Here is a 23231-nt window from a genome sequence, read left to right as displayed (position 1 = left end):
CCAATCTAGACGCACGCGCGCAGTCCCTGCATAATTATACATATAAGTACAAGCTTTACAATGAAATTATAGTTTTACACTATCATGTTCGCAAGATATCGTGTTGTCGACGCGCTTCAATAACTCATTTCACAGGTTCACTTTCGAACCACGGGCCCGGAGCACGGATGTAAAACCACAGAACAGCTCCCAACGTTGATTGTTTGTATCGTACCTTACTCCTAACCGCTGCAGGCTGCTACAGACAGCAGGGCTGGCTGCTCAGCGAGACAAGCAAAATATTGAAGTAGTTACATAGATAACTTAAAACTGTAAACACCTGTATACTATTGTAACTATAAGAAAGATACTTTATACATGTATAAACATTTATCGCATTTATTCAAATTAAACTACTAAATCAAACACGACAACCCTAGCTTGTTGGCTCTCATGGAAAAACAATAGGAGAAATTCAAGCTAGGGCTTACCAAGTATCATTACATTTGATTGATTTAGGCAGATGAAATGAATTAGAGAGGGCCTGACTGACACAAAAGGCAAGATAAAGGTGAGTCCGATTTAAGATTATTCGCCCGAGATAAAATGCCAACGTGACGATAATAGACCTTGCTGTACCTACAAACAAAGTACGGAACTAAAAATAAGTAGCAAAAGTATGACTGACGTGTTTGGCTGTGAATTACAATAATTATAATTATCTAATAAAAGGCCAAGAGACAATATCATCAACTTTCACGACGACGTCAATAAAACGTCAAATGAATAATGTAAAAAGTTAAAGAATCTGATTCCGTTATTTATTTATTATAAAGTAACTAATGCAACACTAAATTACAATTCATTTGGCAGAAGAGAAATCTGGATATCAATACAAGACAAACGATATCGGTGTAAATTATAGTATTGCCTCAGGATCAGTGCGATGCGGTGGCAATATCTAATAGTAAATTATTAGATGGCACAGGTGAAGGCAGGCACAGGCAGGGCGAAGTAGGGCGGTGTTATTATAATAAAACCCGTGGGTTCACAGTGCCAATCGTGGCCGGCTCCTCTCTATCGGGCATCGGCGCACGACGCACGACCGCGACGCACGCGCTTCCCGCGGAGCCGCACGTCGCCGCCGCCGCGCCGTCCGAACGAACCTCATCCGTTACAATTTATTATTCCGCAAGCCTTAACAACTGCTCTCGTTAATACTTTCTATCTGATAACTGTCAATAGAATAAAATTACTATACAGCGATAAGTTTTGTTAATAATGGTATCGTTAGCGACTGAAACTTACATCAACATCGTTTATCATGAACAATCTTACAAAAAGTATAATGCGACGCGAACTTTCCAAAGACTGAAAGTTGACATAAGAAATATAAGAACAGTACCGTCATTGTTACGCTATGAATAGACGCATTACACATGAACCATTATGCCATATATACAACCTTAGCACATCAAATTGAACCGCTATGCCAAAAATACCCCTATTAATTTACGAACGGCCTTCGAAGCACCGGCATCCGGAATAACTTTTACGTACTCGTATCGTACCACATCACATACCAAAAATATTATTGCATCAAATATATCAAGCGGAACGAAACATAACGGTACCTATTACTTTTTATTATTCTCTGAAGCATAGTAAAGTAACGAATATTGAAGCAAATTTAACGTATAAAAATATAATACATAACAAACAGTTTCTTGTCTCACTTTCACTTGCACCAAAAGAAAGAAGGGATAAAAATAGTACAATGGAATGTCATGTCCCGCAAGTGCTTACTTGCTTTAAAGGTGAACTCCATCATCGAACACATGATACCGCGCACAGCTGATTTCGTGACCGCCATGTTTAGAAAATCTTTTAAATTGAAAATATATACAACTGATGCACGATTTTATGATAGCTATAATATTACACTTTAAATTGAGTTGTAGAGGGATTATGTATCGCAGCGAGGTGCGTAGAGTACTGAACACGGGCGGGACCTGCACCTGATATCGGTTTGGCTCAGTAGAGCGCACCAGTAAACTCGGGAGAGAGTGCCTGCTGCAGCTATTGTTGTCCGTCCCGAGGGAGGGTTGGCCTAGCTCTCGTCCTACTTACACTTATTATAACTTATAACATTGACCTTCACATGTTTCACCATTTCGTTTTCTTATTTCGCTTACAAATTAAGCAGCAACCGATACATGAATGAAGGTATCATTGCAATGGTTTTTGTATTATGTAAACAAACATAATTGCAAAGGGCCTATATAGATTATTCAATAATTTATATGATGTAACATAAACAATAACTTTAAGTATGTGTATACAATAACAACACAATTAAATTTTCAAACAAGCTTTCTAAGAGAAATTTCATTAAATGTGAGTGTGTTTAATAAAACGTCCCACTTTGTCGGTTACCATTAAGGCGAGATTTACTTGTATCTTTATATGAATAAACTAACATAGCGGCTTTATAGCAATCGACAAAGTGGGACGTTTTCCCGTGCACACTCACAATTATAGGTATTCATTACATGTGGACTGGTAATAAAATTGTGAAAAAGCTTTATATTAAAATACCAGTTTTTCATTTACCTACATAGGTACCAACAACATTAATAACTATAAATGTTAACGAAGTTCATACTTCAAAGAAAACGTCAAATGGTATGAAAAAACTTATAATTTTTAGATTTTTTAGGAATAAAGTCTGGCCCTAAGAATATACAGTCAGGTAAATATTTGAAATTGATATGACATGTAGGTGGGCCATTTTTTTCAAAGTTGTCCACCCCGTTTTTGGCTTGTCCCATACTTTTGATATAATATTTAGCGTATTTAAAGAGTCTAAACTAATGAAGACTATTTTTTATTCGAACCCAAATTTAGTTGACAGTAATTTACAATATTCATTTAAATTTTTATTATAATTATGTATTTGTTAAAAATTATAATGTGATAAAAAATGGGCAATTTTTTGCTGTCCCACGTCAAATATCGTTTTTGTTATGGATTTTATTCTACAACTAATTGTACTAAATATTGATGACGGCATAATTTGAAAAGATTGAGTTATACGCTATTATGTTATAAAATATTTCATGTTAATAAATAAACGTACTATTTAAAATTAAGTATAATTTGCCGGGACGGAATCTGGTAATTGTGGAATTTTCCATTCCGAAACCGCAGAATGACTGTTAAAATTAAAAGAAAGTTCCTAACATTTGGTAGCATTTTATTCAGCTTGGCAAAATTAATTTAAAACTACTCAATACCGCTATCTTGCATTTGCCAGTTGCCGCCAAACACGCATCAAAGTAGCTCGTACTTAGGGGTAACTTTTTCTCATTCCACCTTCCGAAACCAAATTTGCGGGTAAATACGTAATATGCAACCTTTTAACATCGATTCCTAAAACAAAGCACTAATACTGAAACCAAATAAGCCAATTAAAAGCAAGATTTGTGATTATTTAATAAATAATTAAGTAAAATATCGCCGGAGGTAGCGTTCCGTTACTTCCGATCCGATACTAGATCGTTGGTTTCGTATAGGCGGAAAGAAAAACGTATCGGAATGGAAGTATAAAGCGGTATTCATGTGGTTTTAATGTGATGTTTTAGTTTAATTTTATTGCGGGAAATAAAAGAAAAACGTATGGAATTAAAACTAATTCATCTAAAATATGGTAATCAATCACGGATTACACACTCCGGTTGTTTTAGTCATTATGCGCGATATGCTTTGGAGGTCTTAGGTACTCACGTTCAAGTGTAGACGAGACCTTAGCTTTCATCCGTTACCCATACAGTCAGATCCGTTACTGTCCCATGTTTCAAATAGTTTTATTTGCAAAAATTAAATACAATTTGTTATTAAACTACGTTTCCGTTATTTTATATTGAAATAGTAACGTTTAAACTATTGATTACAAGTGATGGCATCCTATAAACTTTTGAAACAGTATAGTAATCTTAAAAATTCTCCTCTACTTTGTACTGAAAGTAACGGAACGGATATATATATGGGTTTAAAAAAATAGTAGTCCGCATTTATGTGAAAATAAAAGTGTAATTTCTTCATTTGTTATTTTAGAATGAATAATAAACATATTGTAAAATTCCCAAACCTTTTATATTTACATTATCTGCGATTAAATTTGGTTGCGGAACGGAACACTCGCTTTTCCTCAACTCAACAAAAACATATTTTTTTCATTAATTACTTAAAATTCAAGTGAACCTTCTATATTTTATATAAATTGATTTATTAAAAAATCTATAAAAATAGCTTTTAATAAATTTCTATCGGTTTCATTTTCATATCAACTTTTTTCGGGGTGGACAACTTTGAATAAAATGGCCCTTCAACATACCGTAACCGTGAACAATAGCCTGTTCACTGATGCGGACTCGTCTTGGGCCGGACCTCGCGGGCAGGGTGTACAAGCCGGCCTCCTGCGCATTCCGATACTGCGGGTAAAGCGGAGTGCGAGGTAGCGTGCCGTATATTTGAGCCGCCGGATCACTCTCGTACACACTTTGGTATCGAGTTCCGTCGAAGTTTTGATGCCCCGGATTATAAGATCTGACCGGCTGACTATAATCTATGTACGGGTTCCTTCGATCACGGAATCCATTTCCGTTGTAATTTTCTTGCTGATTTAAAACTTGTAGGCTTTGCGATGGATATCCACTTTGATTTGGCTGTCGTCGGTACTTGTCGAGAATATCGAAAGATCTGTTGTGAGGCGGTTTGAAGCGGTCTATAGCAAATATTTCACTGACAGGTAACTGTTGGCTGTTGTTGCTTGCATTGCTACGGTTGCTTCTGTTGCTACTTCTTGCACTATTTCGACTTAATGAACCATCACCGCGAATACTCAACTTCACTTCTAATCTTTTATCTTTCATATTTTCCTATTTCACACTTTCCACTGTCTTGTCTTTTAAACACTTTTAAAAAGTAATTAGGTGATCGAAGTATGGATTAAGTCATGATCATCTTTGACATTTAAACCGCCGCTATTCGATGCACTCTCTAGCATAACAACAAATTAATTATAATTTATAACTTACGGCGATTATTGCACAACAAAGTAATGTACCTATCAAGCTAAAGAAAGTTAATGACGTTTACAACGCTCTTCATGAGCGATGAGTAATGACCCTTGGTGTATTAGTAAATAATCACAAGCCCGAAAGCACGCTCGCCGTTGTCAGACTTAATTGAGCCTAAGGAACAGAGTTAACGAAACACGACTTTTAGACAAAGGCACTGCCAATCTTCGAACAGAGCCGATGTAGACAGGTAAGAATAATAATTTAAAAGGGAGAAAATACATCGACATAATATAGCGTGAGACTAATCAATTACGTTTTCCCCATACAGAGAGCCTGCTGATATAAGTTAATTGCTCTATTATTCTTTTATAGCAAGATGTTTCAATCACATTAATGGATGAACTGAATAAACAAGTAGTTATTAAGTACCAAATATTAAGAAGCTCTACAAATAGTTACAAAGGAAGGACACGGGACAGACGATTTGTGATACCGGCAAGTTAGCACAAATTCTAAACACACAAATTTTGGAGGGAAGCGCCGTCAGAAACAAGTCGAAATCACGCAACCACCAAATCAAATAAAAAATTAAAAATGTTTATGTTCCAGTTAATATTATTCACACCGTTTATACACCCTACTGTCTAATGAATGCAGCAGCATGCAACTGAGGGAGTAACGAATCGCATTTATTATTGGGACTGATAAGATATGTCGTCACTTCAAGTATCTCGAACTCGAACAAACAAGAGCATTCAATTCCCTAAAGATACGGGGATAGTCAGTGGCTATTGTTTGTTAATCGTAAGGTTTTATAGCTTCAATATGTGTGGCACGTGCTGGGATGTATTGTGTACTTGAACAAAATCGTTACCTTGTGTTTCACAGTATTACTAGGGCAAGGCTAAATTAAATAGACACACTGTTAATGAAAACCCTCGATGATTACAATGTGCACTGTACAAGCATAATATCCAATTTAAAGAGCTCGATATCGGAGGCAATTAGAACCTATTCGTGTGAGAGCTCAAATTATCTATGGCTTTATTAAAGTCAAAGAGGATCGAGTATTATAGAGAGATACTGTCAAAGTAAAATGTGTAATCACAGTGCATAGACTGCCATCTCTCGACACAAGCTTCAAACTTTTGAACCTCAGTTTTGACAATTTGGCCCATATTCTTAGCTTGATATGTGTTAAAATGTCAAATATTAATATTAGCGCCAGCTAGCCGAGCGTTCCCCAAAGGTAACGTCATCTAGGCCACCGTACCTTTTTCTCTGGGGCTTTGAGGTACGTTTTTTTTCTTAGACTTTATCCGTCTATACGGAGTTACATATGTCTTTGTTAAAGTGAATAACTTATTAGGTCACTGATTTAGAAATTAAACACAACACATCATATAGTACACATAAGGAAAACCCTACCGAATGTGTGTCAGAGAGGATAAGGAATATGATCTTAATCTGCTATCAGATGGGCGTGAAATGCAAACGTTTCGAAACGATGTGTGTAGTGTTGGGAAACAAGTTACTGCTTGTGAATCAACAGTTAATTTTTTATCTAAGAATGACCACAGCGGCACGCAACCGAGCGTAGTTCAACAAAGCCTTGTCAGCATAGGACCTCCGAAATGCGATGAGGACTTCCTTGATCCATGCGTGGGAAAGCTTACTCTAGGAAGTCTAGGACAAGATGTCTTATTTCAATTATGAATATACTTTTGTATTTAGGTATGTATAATTTGTTCTTTTATATATAAATAGGCAAGGAATCATTTGCAGTGAACTCTTGTATCGAAAAAAATTAAATGACATTTGGTCGGTATGTCGGTAATAATCATTCGCAGAGAATTCCACGCCTTAAAATTGTCCTTGTTAACATCAGCGCTTCACAGATATGTGGTAGATTTTATGACCTCATATATTTTATTAATGGTTGTTTTATAACCTTCTTTAACCAATACTATAAATGATTTGATTAAACTTGCAAGCAGAGTGAAACTCGGGTCATGTAAGAAAAAGGAACCCGCGATTTTAAAGGAAATAGACCACATCAACGCTTCCGCAATACAAGGTAACGATGGAAAGAAAATAGCAGTGTACAGTCAGTTTGTCACCGAAAAGTATGTCATGCTGTGTTTACCAGTACGGCACACTAACGACATAACAATAACTGAGCTTGACCTTCATATGTCGTCGTAGGTGCGAGGTTTCTGGCAAAGCGTATTATCGTTTTGTGCAAAGCAAGGATAGAGTACTAACGAAATCCATCACTTCGATTTGTTTCACACTCCTAATCGGTACTAAACACTATATTCTGCACAGTTCACAATCGTCACTAAATAAAAACACAGACGACCATCAGAGTTGATTAAATCAGACGTAGATATGCAAACCGAGAGTGAATCATTCACTGGCAACGTATCACTTGGTTACACATCACCTAGTTCCTACAGCTAAGTGAGTTGTGTGTCACGCGCTACAGACTGCTATATTATTTTCGCTAGTTAGGGCTGGAATCAGGTACAAGCGGCACAGGTGGAACGAATACTGCGGTGTTTCATTCAGCGGAGCGAAATGGCACGCCGAGCGCGGTAGATAAGCTGATAACGTAGCGATAGCTCTTTTGAACGGAGAATGTCAAAGATATGTATACATTTTTCGCCTTTTTACAGTGGAATAAGGTGCAAACGTGTAGCCAATATTTGAAGCCAATCACATACACAACGGACGTAGAGCAGTTCGTGAGCAATCCTTTATACAACAATCAGTATCAGGAAGCACCACTGAACAAACCCACTGAAGTTTATTTTAGGAACAGCTGTATTTAAGTGCACAAGATTCAACTTCTAAGTTTAACTATGGTAGGTACACGTCGCCGGATGTTTAAGATCAAGGACCGAAGAGAGAAAATAATGAGTTTCAAAGTTAGTACGTCTGTATGGGTCACTAAGTACACCTTTATATACCATAACTCAAAAGACTAGACTGTTTTGTGTAAAAATAAGGTGTCAACCATTTGGTAGTTTTAGGCTACATTTTAACCTCTGCGGTTGGTGAATTTGTTTTTATTGTTACTCGTATAATAGACAAGGTTCTAAACATTGACATTTATTGATAAATATACTCGGAACACATCAGATTGCAGTTTGATTAACAAAAAAATGACTAAAATAATACTACTGTCAATGGTTAGAAGCTTGTCCGTTACTTAACGAGCATCCTATATCATATCACGAGCCATCGAGATCGACTAACAGACCTAATTTAAGAATGCATTAAGTGATAAACTAATTCATTAATGAGAAGCCCAACTCAGAGATTCTTAAATTATAGAGTGTTGGCTCGTGCTTAAGAGCAACAGTTTAATTTAACACTAACACAGGCTAATAAAAGAAACAGATCGAATGGAGTTGGAGAGTTAAATTTCTCACAAAAATAAAGGCGACGGTGAATTGTGACGTGAGAGTGACGGCTGATCGAGCCCGATTTACTTGCGCTCGTGATCGTTAGACGACCCCGCATGGTCACGACCGTGTAAAATAATGTCGCGAGCATGCACTAATCCACCGGCAGAGCGTGCACTACCGGAAGATTGGCAGGCGTAACCTACTGCAGGTGGAATTCAGACCAAGTTGTAGTTTAAGAAAAAGGATTCATATCCTCAAAAAAATTTAAGAAATGAATCCTTTTTACTAAACCTTATTATTCTAACACTCACCGTCAGGCATATCTTCAACATTTTCATCTTCGTCAGTCTTCTGGTCCTCTGGCAGCTCTCTTTTTTTGATGGCCTGTAAAAATAACGTTGCTCAGGGCCCATTCCAAACTTTTATCTTGGTATACAGAACATGCTATGTGACGTCGAGCAATGTGAAAGTCTTTTCGCAATGAGTTTAGTAAACATGGAATGATCATAATATCACAGTACACAAGCGAGGCATGCCAAACAAAATGCAATCAAATCTAAATTGAAATCTCGCGCTGAATGTCGCCGTATCACGTCTACGCATCTCACCCGGGCGAGCCATCCTCCTGCCGCTTTCAAGCACCTCATTTTAATAAGCGCCGATAGAAACACTTCGGATATTGCCGGTTGTTTATAGCAGATTTATTTAACACTACACTAGTACACTGGTATTGAGAAAGCGGCACTTCACTTATCGATTAATCTCGGTACACGAAGCATTGTTACGAGTTGGTTCGGCACGATGCGGAGCAGTCATTTCTGCGCTCGCGGAGGGTCTACCGACACCGAGCGAGCTGCGGCGAAGTCGAGGGCCCGCGCGCACCAGCCCGGAACACCGCACCACTCCAGCAATTACCCACGGCTGGGTCGTGCTTACAGAAACGGAGCGATTTGTAACAAGATTTATACGTTACTTCTGCTACGTTTTGTTTAGACTTTTAGTGCAAAAATAGAAAAGCTTTGCGAATATAAACCGCTTTGCTAAAGCTCTTAGTTAGAGGTTTTACTAAAGTTATTTTTGACAAACGGGGATGTTACTCGCTAAGCGAATCGCTTTATATTAATATGTTCGCAGGCGGTGTGAACGAGAAGCAGGTCTCACAGCGCTATTGTTTCTGCGATTCACCGTCATACAAGAAATTTCGACGCGGACGGCGAGTACTTTTACCTCCCGACTTTATTACTTAGTTATTTAAGTATAACAAAAGTAGTATCTCAAACCTCAAACTCTGAAACTCAAGGTTCTCATCTGCAATAATGTTATAATGAAATGTTAATCACACCAACCTTTACAAGTTATAGATTTATAAACATTCAACTTCTCTTACATAACTTACGTAAGTTCATTTGTAACAGAAGTTAAAATTTAGTTATTAATACCTACAAAATTCGTTCCAGTGATTATGTAAATTGAATAATAGCAATAACAGAACTCCGTAAACTTTCAGTGTTTACTTTCTCTTTTATCTAAAATAACAATAGGTGCCTGTAGCTGGCACACGTATAAGTGGAATATTTATTTATTTATTAATTAATTAATACATACACAATATTCTCACAAAGTTGCAAATATACAGGCTCTTATTCAAAGTATGCTTTTACCTCGTTAGGAACTTTTATCAAACGGCAATAGCAGAAATGAACGTTGAAGTATGATAAGCTACTGATTGCAAAGAAGGGAAATTATGCCGGAAACGAATTGACATTCGCAGATATCCTTTAAACGAACTGATACGTTCGTTAGATAACTCGCAGCGTAGATCTAAGTAGGATCCGGTTTCACTTTACCTATACATTTCTACAGCATATGATAAATGATTCTAAAATGCGACTCTCAGTGTGAAATGCGTTCAAAGTATAATGTCTACCATTACTCAACACAAAGAAAGGTTAATTAATCAGACAGTTAATTACATGGGAGGCAGCAATAATGCTAAGAGCTTTCATGCGCGTGCAATATAAATTTGTTAGAAAATTACTGTAATGAAGCATAATGTGTATGTTAGTGCAATTTACAAGAAGATGCCATAAAAATACAGTAATAGCATCCAAGTGCGGGTGAACTAGCTAGACCGCAGACCGAGAGGCTATAATTTTGTATTCATTCATGTGATCATTTCAAGGTGTGGTGAGTAGTACCTACTCTATGATTGGAACTCCTCGGTGTACGGTCTAGTTGCGCCCTTCAAACAGCTCCCTAACGAGCGAAACCTAGTTTGCAAATGCCCTCACGAAGATGGATGTGTTGAGTTATCTAGCCACATATATTAGCGGCAAGTTAGAGCGCTATACGTCTCTTTGATAAACTGATACATTTTGCTCCGCATCTCTGTACATTTGCTCCATTAATGTTGCCATCACGTCTGTTATTTTTCTCGCAACAGCATCTCATTAACACGGTAGTGACATCTAGTAAGAATAGTGTAACTATAAGTATCAATTAGCATCATTAGAGCGCCCTCTCATTTGCTCGCAAGGAAGCTTCACTTGTATTTACATGTGAGAAATGGCGAGTTATTCATTTTGCTCATTAGTTACCACTGTCATTAGTGCCCGTGGGCGTAGCTTTACACGATGAGAAACTGAATAACTTTGTTATCCCTATTCAACGATCTTAAATAAATTATATGAGAGCCATATACTGACAAGGTTCCTAATTACGTCTATTCTTTTGATGAAAAAACATAGCATGTTGTTTGTAGGGAAAATTGACATCCATCATGTAAACAGCGTATAATGTAGCTATGAGTAGCAACACTAGTTACACTGAGCAGCATGCACTCGACACAGACCTAGATCCACCACTTCTTACAGGGTCAGATACATCATTACCAAAAAGAATCGTAGGTATGAATTATGTTATGTATCAATGAATAAATAAGTTTCAAAGAGTTAAAAGTAGGTAATCATTGACGGCTTTTGTATTATTGGCGATGCAAACATTCTTCCTACGTATTGCAATAATATTGGCAAAATATAATAGGTCATTATTAAGAGGGCTTTCGTGTTAAACATAGTGAAATCGCAACCGAGCGCTCGATCATACCGTGTGTGGTATCAAATTAAAGGGCTTTGCGAGTAGTTTATAAATATATATCACATTATAGGACTTTTTCTACTTGGTCTAACAAAATATGAGAAAATGTCCAAAAGTGGTAATAATTGTACCGGTGAAGGCTCGTTTTCAAAAAATTGGCAAAAATCAATAATAGCAATGTATAATCACTAAGGCATAACAGCAATTTAAGTAAACGTTGCAGATTAATTTAGTACAAAACTTGCTTCGATGTGATGTAGATTTTCAAAGAAATTGTCACTTAATTTTAGGTAATTTCTGAAAAAAATTGAATTCGCCTTGCTAGTTTACTCTTTTTCAAAAACTTAAAAAAAAAATCTAGTCTGAAATGATTGTGGTACAGGATATACGAATTATAAATTTACCCGTTTTAATATTCAAAATTGTCCAAATTTTACAAATAAGATCGACTGATTCAGCTCTATACGTGCGTTTTTCTAAACGTGCATTAGAGAAAAATTCATAATTAATTTAGTGAGTTAGTTTTCAAAAATCCAGTCTTATAAAAATCAAGATAATAAGATGCTCTAACTGGAACTTGAATTAAATAAATCTATTGGATAACGGAAAGTGTAGTATTTCACCGACTAAAACTATCAATTTTACATTATTTTGACGTTTTTTTTGAAAGCAGCCTTAAAATCTTGTGGGACGTGATAGCCTCGAAACTGACATCAAGTAATAATTAATAGGTTCTTATGAGATGCAACTAACCATATGCGTTGTGTAGACAGTAACAACACATTATACATCAGCGTACGCGATCTAAGCAAGATATTTATTTTGAAGTATGAAAATTACAAATTATCTAGTTTTTAGGGTTCCGTAGTCAACTAGGAATCCTTATAGTTTCGCCATGTCTGTCTGTCCGTCCGTCCGTCCGCGGATAATCTCAGTATCCGTTAGCACTAGAAAGCTGAAATTTGGTACCAATGTGGACAAAGTGCAAAAATAAAAAGTGGAAAAAAATGTTTTATTAGGGTACCCCCCATACACGTAAAGTGGGGAGTGTTTTTTTTTTTTTCATTTCAACCCTAACGTGTGATATATTGTTGGATAGGTATTTAAAAACCGGCCAAGAGCGTGTCGGACCACGCTCAGTGTAGGGTTCCGTAGTTTTCCGTATTTTTCTCAAAAACTACTGAACCTACCAAGTTCAAAACAATTTTCCTAGAAAGTCCTTATAAAGTTCTACTTTTGTGATTTTTTTCATATTTTTTAAACATATGGTTCAAAAGTTAGAGGGGGGGGGGACGCACTTTTTTTTCCTTTAGGAGCGACTATTTCCTAAAATATCAATATTATCAAAAAACGTATTTAGTAAACCCTTATTAATTTTTAAATACCTATCCAACAATATATCACACGTTGGGGTTGAGACGAAAAAAAATATCAGCCCCCACTTTACATTTAGGGGGGGTACCCTAACGAAACATATTTTTCCATTTTTTATTTTTGCACTTTGTTGGCGTGATTGATATACATATTGGTACCAAATTTCAGCTTTCTAGTGCTTACCGTTACTGAGATTATCCGCGGACGGACGGACGGACGGACGGACGGACGGACGGACGGACGGACGGACAGACAGACATGGCGAAACTATAAGGGTTCCTAGTTGACTACGGAACCCTAAAAATGAATAGGGGTTTACTAAAACCATTTTTTGATAATGCTCATATTTTCGGAAATAATCGCTCCTAAAGTAAAACAAAATGTGTCCCCCCCCCCCCTCTAACTTTTGAACCATAAGTTTAAATAATTTTTAAGAAAAAAAACCGCCGCCTTTGGGGTTCTGGTGAAAGCTACTTGCGAATGTTGGATTATGTAGAAATGTGTAGGTATTTTTTTAAACTGAATCCGATTATAAGAAGTCGAAGCTTGACAAAATTTGACTTGAAAAGTCAATATGCTTGACAAATATAACTAAATAAATGTTACTGTTCTGAACTTAAATGCATGCTGTTCTTATAAAAATACCAAAGTCACTATAAGTGTGCCGTTCAGATTTGAGGAGTTCGGTTCTGACCATCATCTGCAGTTCCACTGCACCAAATGTCACTATTCTGGACGTAAATGCATGCTGTTCTTATAAAAATACCAAAGTCACTATAAAGCGTGCCGTTCAGATTTGAGGAATTCCGTTCTGACCATCATCAGCAGTTCCACTGCACCAAATGTCACTGTTCCGTACGTAAATGCATGCTGTTCTTTTAAAAACACAAAAATCGCCATATGTATGCCTTTCAGATTTGAGGAGTTCCCTCGATTTCTCCAGGATCCCATCATCAGAACTGGGTTCTGAGAAAAATGGGACCAATCTGTATGTATATACATTAAGTCAAAAAAAAATTTTCAAAATCGGTCCAGTAACGACGGAGATATCGAGGAACAAACATTAAAAAATAAAAATAAAATACAGACGAATAGAGAACCACCTTCTTTTGAGAAATTTGAGGCGTCGGTTAAAAATATGAAATAAATCACAAAAGTAGATCTTTATAAACACTTTCTAGGAAAATTATTTTCAACTTGATAGGTTGAACAGTTTTTGAAAAAAATACGGGAAACTACGGAACCCTACACTGAGCGTGGCCCGACACGCTCTTGGCCGGTTTTTTTAACCCCCGCCGCAAAAACGACGGGGTGTTATAAGTTTGACGTGTCTGTCTGTCTGTCTGTCTGTGTGTTGTCTGTGGCATCGTAACTCCCGAACGGATGAACCGATTTAGACTAAATTTTAATTTTGTGGTTAAAATAAAAGCTAAAATTTTAATTTGGCAGATGCATCCGACCCGTGGTAAGTAGATCTGGCTTATAAACATCGTCGCGCGAAATGATAAAACATGAGGCCGTCCCTATCGCAGTTACAAATAGTGCGATAGGGACGGCCTCATGTTTTATCAATGATCCCGCGACCATGCTTGCCTGCCTGGTTAGCTAGCGTGACAGTCGTTTATAGAAAACGCCAACCGAAACTAAAATAATATATGGATAGACGACGCCAATGAACTTTTCGTTACATTTGTCATCCCTATACATTTTTACTTTTCGATTAGTGTTAGGCACTGGTCCCACCGCGAGCTAATATAAGCTATGAGCTATCGGCTAAAAACGAACAAAAAATAAGCACTCCCGTGCAAATAAAAGAGACACGGCGATATTGATAGTTCACCGCTGGGCGAATAACTATAAACATCGCCGTGTCTCTATTATTTACACGGAAGTGATTATCTTTTGTTCGTTTTTTATAGCCGATAGCTTATACTTTACTAACTCGCGGTGGGACCAGTGCCTTAACTACGATGTCATTTTGGGTACGGCGGCGTCTAGTCACCAGCCATAATTAAGTTACTCTTCGAAAGCCGCAAAAATATGTGACACGCTCTTATAGCTCCGCAGCAAAGATCGTGTCAGATTATTGCGGGCTTCGTTGAATAACATATTATCGGTGGACTGTCCGTGGTGGCACTCGCACCTGAGCGATGAGGTCTCTGGCGCGGCCGGCGTCCATCTGGTTGACGCGCTTGTTCTTGAGGTGGTGCGGCGTGTCGCGGCGGTGCAGGCGGCCGCCCGCGTCGGCCGGCGCGGCGCGCTCGCGCACGCCTGCACGCCACGCCACGCGCCGCGTGCCTCTCTGCCCAACCCAACAACCCCTTCATTTTCACGTCTACTTACAATCTAGGCGAAACTGGTTCGTAGAAAATAGGTACCAAAATGGAAACTAAACAGGCGGTAGTGCACTTAGTTATTGAGTTTACAAACCCTGTTTGTCTTTCATTTATTATTAAGTTAACTATTCGAGGAGTACACATATCCCGACGTTTCGATAAATGTACGTCATTTTACACGTACACAATAGATACCTACTAATGATGAATGCATAGTTACACAAAACGACTGTGCGTCGTGTTCAACACACCATCATAAATAATTCCATAGCAGAAATATAATAAACATCATCAACTCGATCTTCTTTCGCAGACAAGTCTTGAGAATTTTTGTAATCAAAATATTGACTGAGACATCCAATTTCATTTCTTTACTGACACAGTGCAAAGGTCTTAAAAATGTATAGACAAATGTTATCCAACATGTTAATAAACCTCACCCAAAAATATGCCATACAATTACCAACTGTTATATTCAACTTAGTAAAGTTTTTTGTTATATCTATATAAATCCTCAAAGCATTTTACCGTTACCCTTGTTGCTTTAAACGCTAATTCAATGTTGATTAAAAACAAAAGCAAATATTAAAATTGATAAGTTACTATGTTTTTATGGTATATTTGTATCTACTGAATCAAGACGGCAATACACGGCAGGTCCACGAATTGTCAAACAACTACCAGTTACTGCCTTGTACGGCGCTTTCCATGACCAGGAAATTCAGAGTTTGACAATTTTATGGAGTAATTTCTAAAAAAAAAACTAGCGTTCACGCAACTGGGGCATTAGTTTGTTAAATTAAGTAGGTACTAAATCTACGTGCCTACGGAAATTGTACTCACATTTATGCGCAACAGTATATTTTATGAAAATGAGAAAATTAAGTATTCAGTCAACTAGAAGCATCATCGTATTCATCGTATAATGAATGGAGAATAATCATTAGATTGGGTAATATTCTATTCCATGTTCAGTTACATGACTTGTCCATTTGTGATTTCTGGATTTTCTGTGTCAAATATACCAGGCACGCATAAATGAGTGAACAATATTAATAACCCACAGCAGATATTGTTATTGGACAGCGTTCGTTACCTCGAGTTCGTCTGAGTCGTCATCGTTCTCGCCCTCCGAAGATTCCCGGCCGTCGGCCGCGGTTTGATCGTCCTCTTCGTCTCGACTCTCTGTGGGCGCTGACGTGTGCTCCGGCTGGGCAACAATAATAACATGTAGGAAACAGTGGTGGAGCGTCGATACAACTCGATTCCCAACGGGTTCCCTAAAATTCTCTAGTATCTGTAGAAGTCCATACAAAACAGATGCCAAAAACCCCTCCGGCTTTACCAACGAAAATTTTCACGCGCCGCCACTGGTAGGAAATCAATTGTTGTTAATTTTATGTACGTTTAAGGTGATAAATCAATGAGTGTCGAAACTAAAGTGTGAGGTTAACACGCTTCCTTATTAATACTGATATCAAGATCTTTGGCACCTAGGTATGAGATTAGGCAAGCTGTACCAGTTCGCTTACATTCCTCATTTTAGTCAGTGCCGAAAGTGAAGAGATGAAAACCCTGTGAAATTTAATCGGTAAAAAGGAACCAATTTTTCTAATTCAGCAATCGATATTCGATGGCGATCACATTTATGTGGCACTTGCACAGAATTCAGTTGATATTTCCATTTCGTCTTATTTCGCACAAACTCTAACTTGCACTTAGTTGTAGGTAAGTATTTGGCAAAAATAAAAAGAGAATACGGAATAACAAAGAAACAAGAAGAATAAATATGAATAAGAAGGAAGTTAACTTACTTCGACAATTTCGATGGGAATATTATGCACTGCTTCGGTAGGCGACATAGGAAGTCCGTTGGTTGTTGGTGCTTGTGTTTTGGGCATTTCCTCGGACTGAACAGCTTCAGGTGATCGGCCTGCAAGCAGCTTGTGTGCTTTCGCCTTGAGGTCTTTAGGGTGAGGCGTGTTTTGGCGAACGAACGGCGTCTGCAAATCAAGTATATCATTAGCAAAAATATTAATAAGTGTTTGTGCGAGTCCCGTTAAGAAATGTTCCAGCAGGCATAAGATAAATGTTCGGAAGCGACGAGAAGTATCAGTACATCTTCAGTTGTATGTTATGAATGAATTTATTCACTAGACACACCTAAGGCGTGCACGACTTGAGTGTGTATTTGAGCAGGCAACAGCAGTGATTGTAGCCCGAGGTAAAACGGGGCTCGCACAGAAGGCGTTGATTATACTAAAACAAGTTGATGATTCTAGTGGAAGAAAATACATTATCATTGCTCGCATGCACATGCAAATTAAAAAGCTCTTAAGCTCTAAAGCTGCAAAAATAATACATCATACAATTAAACATATTTTATAATTAAATGTAGGTATGTAAAGAATTAGATTTGGTATGGACACTATTCCTAAAAATCAAATAAAATTATGAAAAAGGTCGTGTAATGCACTGTTTTATTACGTCTTGTTTATTGGACACATATTTTCAAAATACATCTCTTAAACTAAAACCTTATATAAAACTTATATAAGAGGACTGTCGTGTAAAGTATTTGTAGACGTTGCTGGAATGTGAGAAGGTACGATGACGTTGGACCGAAAAAATGATAAGTGATATTTAACCTAATAAGCCGTAATGCAATAATGTGCGGAGGCGGAGTGAATTACAGTACATGATATCATACGCCACCTCTCCTTGGCGGTAATACGACGTGTCTCCTAGATACCAAGCTAATCTACATTAAGTGCAGTTTACTCAGTGCGGTACTACTCATTCTCAACTAAATTTTAAGTGTTCGGAGTAATTGGTACAGAGTTCGCTTTACTAAAAAATACTAAATAAATTAAAATTCCAATATTGTTGTGTTGTGTGTCCTAATCCTTTTGCGATGAGTGGTTAGTCATTATGAGTACTGAACTCGAAGGTAGTATAGTAAATGTGTGTTTAGAATATTCACAACATTTATCTATAAAGTTAGACTAAATTAACGAAAATAAAATCTAATCTCTAATTGCATTTCAACGTGATAACACGAAAATACAAGAGGCTTGAGGCGGTAAGCGCATTCCGACAAATATGAGTGCATTCACAATATTTTATCATTACTTTCATAATAGCGCCATCGCGCGTGTAACTAAAAGACTGTAGGTATAATGTGTTGTTTTCCTTGCCCAAACATAATAAAAGTCGAGTAGGTATGTAAAGTAGACGTTTTGCTGTTTCAGGTCGACGTAGTAAAGTCGAATAGGAGTGACCAATGAGTAATGGATTACGATGCTTGAGCATTTGGATTAGGCTGACTACGTCACCGCATTAGCAAACAGAGCTGTCGTTTACGGGTCAAGTATACGCCAGGAAGTAAACGAAACAACAGCCTGCCATACGTAATATATCAACTGGTGTAAAAATCTTCTTGTTTATACTCATAAACCTACTTCCATTTCCTTATCTTTACGTGTAAAATTAAAGAAAGGTACAGTATTACTATGTTTATTCGTCAGGGCTAAAGGCGAAACTGCATGCGAATATTATAGTAAAATATAATACGGTTTTTTTTTCAGAGTGGGGTGGCAAGACACTGGAAGAACTGTAAATGGGCATTTTCATTTTAATTTGTACTTTTCTCAAGTCTGTCATCCCTAAATTCGTTGTTGTGAACGGTATGGTGTTTTGCATCAGTTTCGAGTGTGTAGAGGCCGCTAATCGGCCACGGTACGTAATTAAATGAAAACACCCAGATATATGTGAATGCACTCGGCAGGCGCTTTGCCGTGTACCTCCGCCAGGTTAGTAATGGAGGAGGACAGTCGCTGCAGCGAGGTCCGGCGCTGCGTGGTGACTAGCTTGCGCACTACGTTTATAGGCCGCCGCAGGCCGAGCATGGCCTGGGATGCGAAAGACTCGGAAACGGTCGCTTCTTCGCTGTCTTCCTGTATCGATGGGACCTTAAAACCAAACATCCTTTTTTCTACGAAAACACTGCTTCGAAGGAACTAAGTGACATTAACTAATCTTAACGTTTCGGAGACGGGGATTACTCATATGACTAATTAAACAGAGCATAAAGGTAAAGTATTACAGCCTGATATCGATATTATCAATTTATATGATAATTTAGAATATGCAAATAAAAAGTATAAAAGCAAGAAAATAAATACATTCATTTTATTCTCAATTTATTTCTTCATTCCTTGTTTGTTTAAAGTATTGAAAGCTAAGAGTTGTCAGTTATGTTATGACTTTATATCTACTTTATTTCGTTCTATAGGCAACATATCTGTACAATCTGTATTATGATATTTATGATTTATTATTATATCCTTTAGACACGCACAAGCCAGATTGACTATTCGAATCCACTCGAGAGCCATTATTTTTCAATGTTTTTTTGCATCTCCGAGTAGCATTAATACTAAAAAAAACGAGAAAGTGTCAAATCTGCTATGACAATATTAAGAGTTAGAAGCTTTTTGTTAATTTTTCGCTCATGTGTAAAATATTGTCTATAATTTTAATATCCCGAGAGGATGATAAAGACAACGTTTCTATGCACAAGCCAGTCATCACTATGTATTCAATATTTTAACTCTGCAATTTGGTTCCCATAGAACGAGACAAAGAAAGAGACAAAGAATACCCATTACTACATACCTCTATATTCACTATCTATCGCTCGCCTTTGTTGGTTTTAGGTTCAGGTAAAAGATATAAAAAGATAGAGATAGAAGTGATTTTATTTTACTTAAGTACATTAATGTAATAAGTAGTAAATTTTCACCAATAGTTATAGTTCCTAGCTAATCAGTTCGATCAGCGGCGATCCTAACGGCCCAGCCACGACATTGGTCTAAGCGCGACAGCGGTGAGCGGCGGCCATACATTGGAGCGAGACACAGCGATGGGACTTTTCATTCGCACGTATAGCTGTCGCTCACCGCTGTCGCGCTTAGACCAATGTCGTGGCTGGGCCGTAAGGGTTTACAAATGTATTCTTATAAAATAAATTTGGTCTCGTTAATCCACAAATTCATTTGATTTTATGTTGGAGACCGAAATTACTGCCAATAGTTAAAATTAAAGCAATAACTGCAAACAGTTTCAGTTATGTCACACGTCAAGTTATTACTATTATTGACCATCATAAAGTTACGATTGTGCGGATGACGAGATAGACGGAGTGGTAAATAAAACTTAACAAACACCAAACAAGTATAATTTATTTAGCACATATATGTATATAAAAATATATTTAAAATAATAATAGAATTGTTAGAAAAAAAGTAAAACTAAATCTAAATAAATCTCCACAACCAGTCAATCTTAAGTGACAATTCTAAAGCATGTTATATTGGGTTGGTAAGAAAGTAATGAGCGAATCATAACCAATATTGTAATTTTTATTTAATTTATTATTTTAATCATTTATCAAAAATAATACCGGCCTTCGTTATCTACTACTTGTCTCCATCGTTCTGGTAAAGAATGAATAGCATCGGCGAAGAAGTTCTTAGGTTTAGATTCAAAAACTCAGCTATGTACTGTCGTAGATGGGCTTGATTATCGTTTTTTCATTCAAGGCATTGCTTAGCGATCTGAACAATGCGTAATCCGTAGGTGCCAAGTCTGGAGAGTACGGTGGATGAGGTATCACTTTCCAACCTAGCTCCAATAGCTTTAGCCGAGTCACTTTTGCAATGTGTGGGCGAGCATTGTCGTGTAAGAAAAAAACTTTAGCACGCTGTGGACGATTCTGACAGATTTTTTGGTTTAAATTTTCAATCTGATTACATTATACTGATGCGGTAACAGTCATTCCACTTGGTAGGAGTTCCCAGTGAATAATACCATGAATATCCCACCAAACGGACAGCATAACTTTTTTCGGGTGAGGCTCTGTTTTTGGTGCCTCTATTCCTTTTTCGTTTGGAGCTAGCCACTGACGTTTGCGTGTGTGATTTATATATAAGACCCATTTTTCATCTCCAGTGATAAGATGGTCCAACCAGTTGAATGTGCGGCGAAAAGACAGAAGTTGTATGCAGATATCGGCACGGCGGTTTAGTTGATCTCTATCAAGTTCGTGCGGTATCCAAACACTGTATTTGTAGTTTTTTTCCAACTCGTGTAAATGTGTTTCTATGGTGACATGAGAGCAGCCTAACTCGGTAGCAAGAGTACGACTCGTTAGCCTCGGATCTCCTTCAATTAAGGTTTTTAATTTGGCTACATCAATCTTCACCGGTCGACCAGACTTAGGTTGATCTGATAATGAAAAGTCGCCACTACGAAACCGCTGGAACTATCGTTTCGCCGTGGCCTCAGACACAACTTCAGGAGCAACACGCTGACATATATTACGCACTGCTACGGCGGCTGAGTGGCCAGACTGAAATTCATATAGTAAGCAATGCCTTACATGCACTTTTAATTCGTCCATTTTCTTCCTTATATTAGCTCGGCGACAGCTAGTGAATGACTGACGAAAAACTGTGCGACTCGCCCTTTATATACTTTCGACCATAGAAGATTCTAGATCTATCTCAAAAATTTTATGTGGAATTCAATCGATCGCTCATTACTTTCTTACCAACCCAATACTTATGTAACAAAACATTTAACATAAATAATAAAATACCCTCCAAACTCATGCAATGTTGTGTCAATATACACAACCAAAATACATTTACCTATTCTAAAGCTACGAGTAACGAGCTTATTGCTATATAAGCCCTGTGCCGTGTACATCTCTGTGAGACGTTAACTCTAAACCAAGAGCGTAAATCTATGCATTTGTTTCTGATCGTGACGCCTACATTGTGGAAGCATAGAGGTAGATCATAGCGGAGCGATTTGTAAGCGTGTGTGCTTTTGAGAGATCGCCGCGTCCACCGGCCGCCGGTCACCGTCACCAAGTAACAACAGCAAATGCTCACCTCTTTCGCTTCGGAGACGTCGTCCGTGAACTTGACGGAGTGCGTGCGAGAAGCCTCCTTCTCTTCCCAGTCTTCGCTGTCGGAGTCCCGCTCACGCATACTTGTGTCTGTTGAAACAAATTATCTTAGCATTTTTGGATATGTGGTAGAAACATTATTTTTTTTTTTTCATAAATTTAGATGTAGATAATATGTATTGGAAAAAAGGGCCAGTTCTAAAAACTATAAAAAATCCTATACTATAAAATTTTGCGAAGCTTTAAGAATCACGGGCGGTTTCGTGCGGTGCGACTGACCCTAAAACTAGTACAATAATCCAAAGCATGTAGACACTGATCCGATAGACCAATTATATGCTGCTGCACGACGTTACACGTCTTTTGTACTTAAACTAATTTATTTGTTGTAACAGCAAAATGTGTTACTGCTTTATGCGTCATATGTCCTTTTGTTTACAATGACTATGCTGAATGTAGATAAAATACCTCCTTAGACCGCTAGACGCCTAAGACACAAAACTAGTATTACGAGTACAACATAATATAACAAAACAAAAGCTCTTTGATAAGATGAAAGCGAACAGTAACTTTAAAATACGATTTTAATACATCAACATTTAAAGGAGAATCGTCACAGGAGTTTTAAATTCCCCAAAGTTGGCGTAAATGGTAGGATTGATATTACGAGTATATGACTGACACAATGTCTGTTCTGGCAGTTAGAATATATATAAAGATTCACAATGACTTTATCTAATTATCTAACCCATTAATTTACGCCAGCTTTCGTAAGTGTACAACAATACAGGACAAAAATTTCTATTTATTTATATTGGCTCGAAATGATATAAAGAAGTGCTGTGCTTGTGAGAGATGAATTCATAATGAGGAGGCACACTCAAAAATTATGACAGACGGCGCCACCCTATTAGTCTATTGCACAGATAAAGAATTTCATGCGTCAGAACGAGAAGATGATATGTTTTTTCTC

General features: G+C 37.6%; 1 protein-coding gene and 1 long non-coding RNA gene across 18 annotated transcripts in view; one reads left to right on the top strand and one right to left on the bottom strand.

Annotated features, from left to right (window-relative positions):
- LOC125242358 (protein lap4) overlaps window positions 1-23231 on the bottom strand; it is a 116874-nt gene that overhangs the window by 44630 nt on the left and 49013 nt on the right. For 13 of the 17 annotated variants that reach the window (XM_048151139.1, XM_048151143.1, XM_048151149.1 and 10 more), the window contains 5 exons: window positions 22242-22348; window positions 17097-17285; window positions 16379-16492; window positions 15090-15248; window positions 8788-8860 (listed from right to left, as the gene is read on the bottom strand). In XM_048151139.1, coding sequence (XP_048007096.1) covers window positions 8788-8860; window positions 15090-15248; window positions 16379-16492; window positions 17097-17285; window positions 22242-22348 — 642 coding nt within the window. Of the gene's footprint in view, window positions 1-4375; window positions 5041-7250; window positions 7601-8787; window positions 8861-9084; window positions 9139-15089; window positions 15249-16378; window positions 16493-17096; window positions 17286-22241; window positions 22349-23231 lie in introns of those variants that run through there. The other 4 variants (XM_048151142.1, XM_048151155.1, XM_048151154.1 and 1 more) reach the window with 4 other exon arrangements.
- Window positions 17999-19450, top strand: LOC125242360. Its single transcript, XR_007178857.1, has 3 exons — window positions 17999-18071; window positions 18534-18781; window positions 18870-19450. It is a non-coding gene; the product is annotated as an uncharacterized LOC125242360 (long non-coding RNA).

Source organism: Leguminivora glycinivorella, chromosome 2, assembly GCF_023078275.1.
Source record: "Leguminivora glycinivorella isolate SPB_JAAS2020 chromosome 2, LegGlyc_1.1, whole genome shotgun sequence".
Taxonomy (NCBI): domain Eukaryota; kingdom Metazoa; phylum Arthropoda; class Insecta; order Lepidoptera; family Tortricidae; genus Leguminivora; species Leguminivora glycinivorella.
The sequence above is the reverse complement of the archived record's forward strand: the minus strand, read 5'-3'. Positions and strand labels throughout refer to the sequence as shown.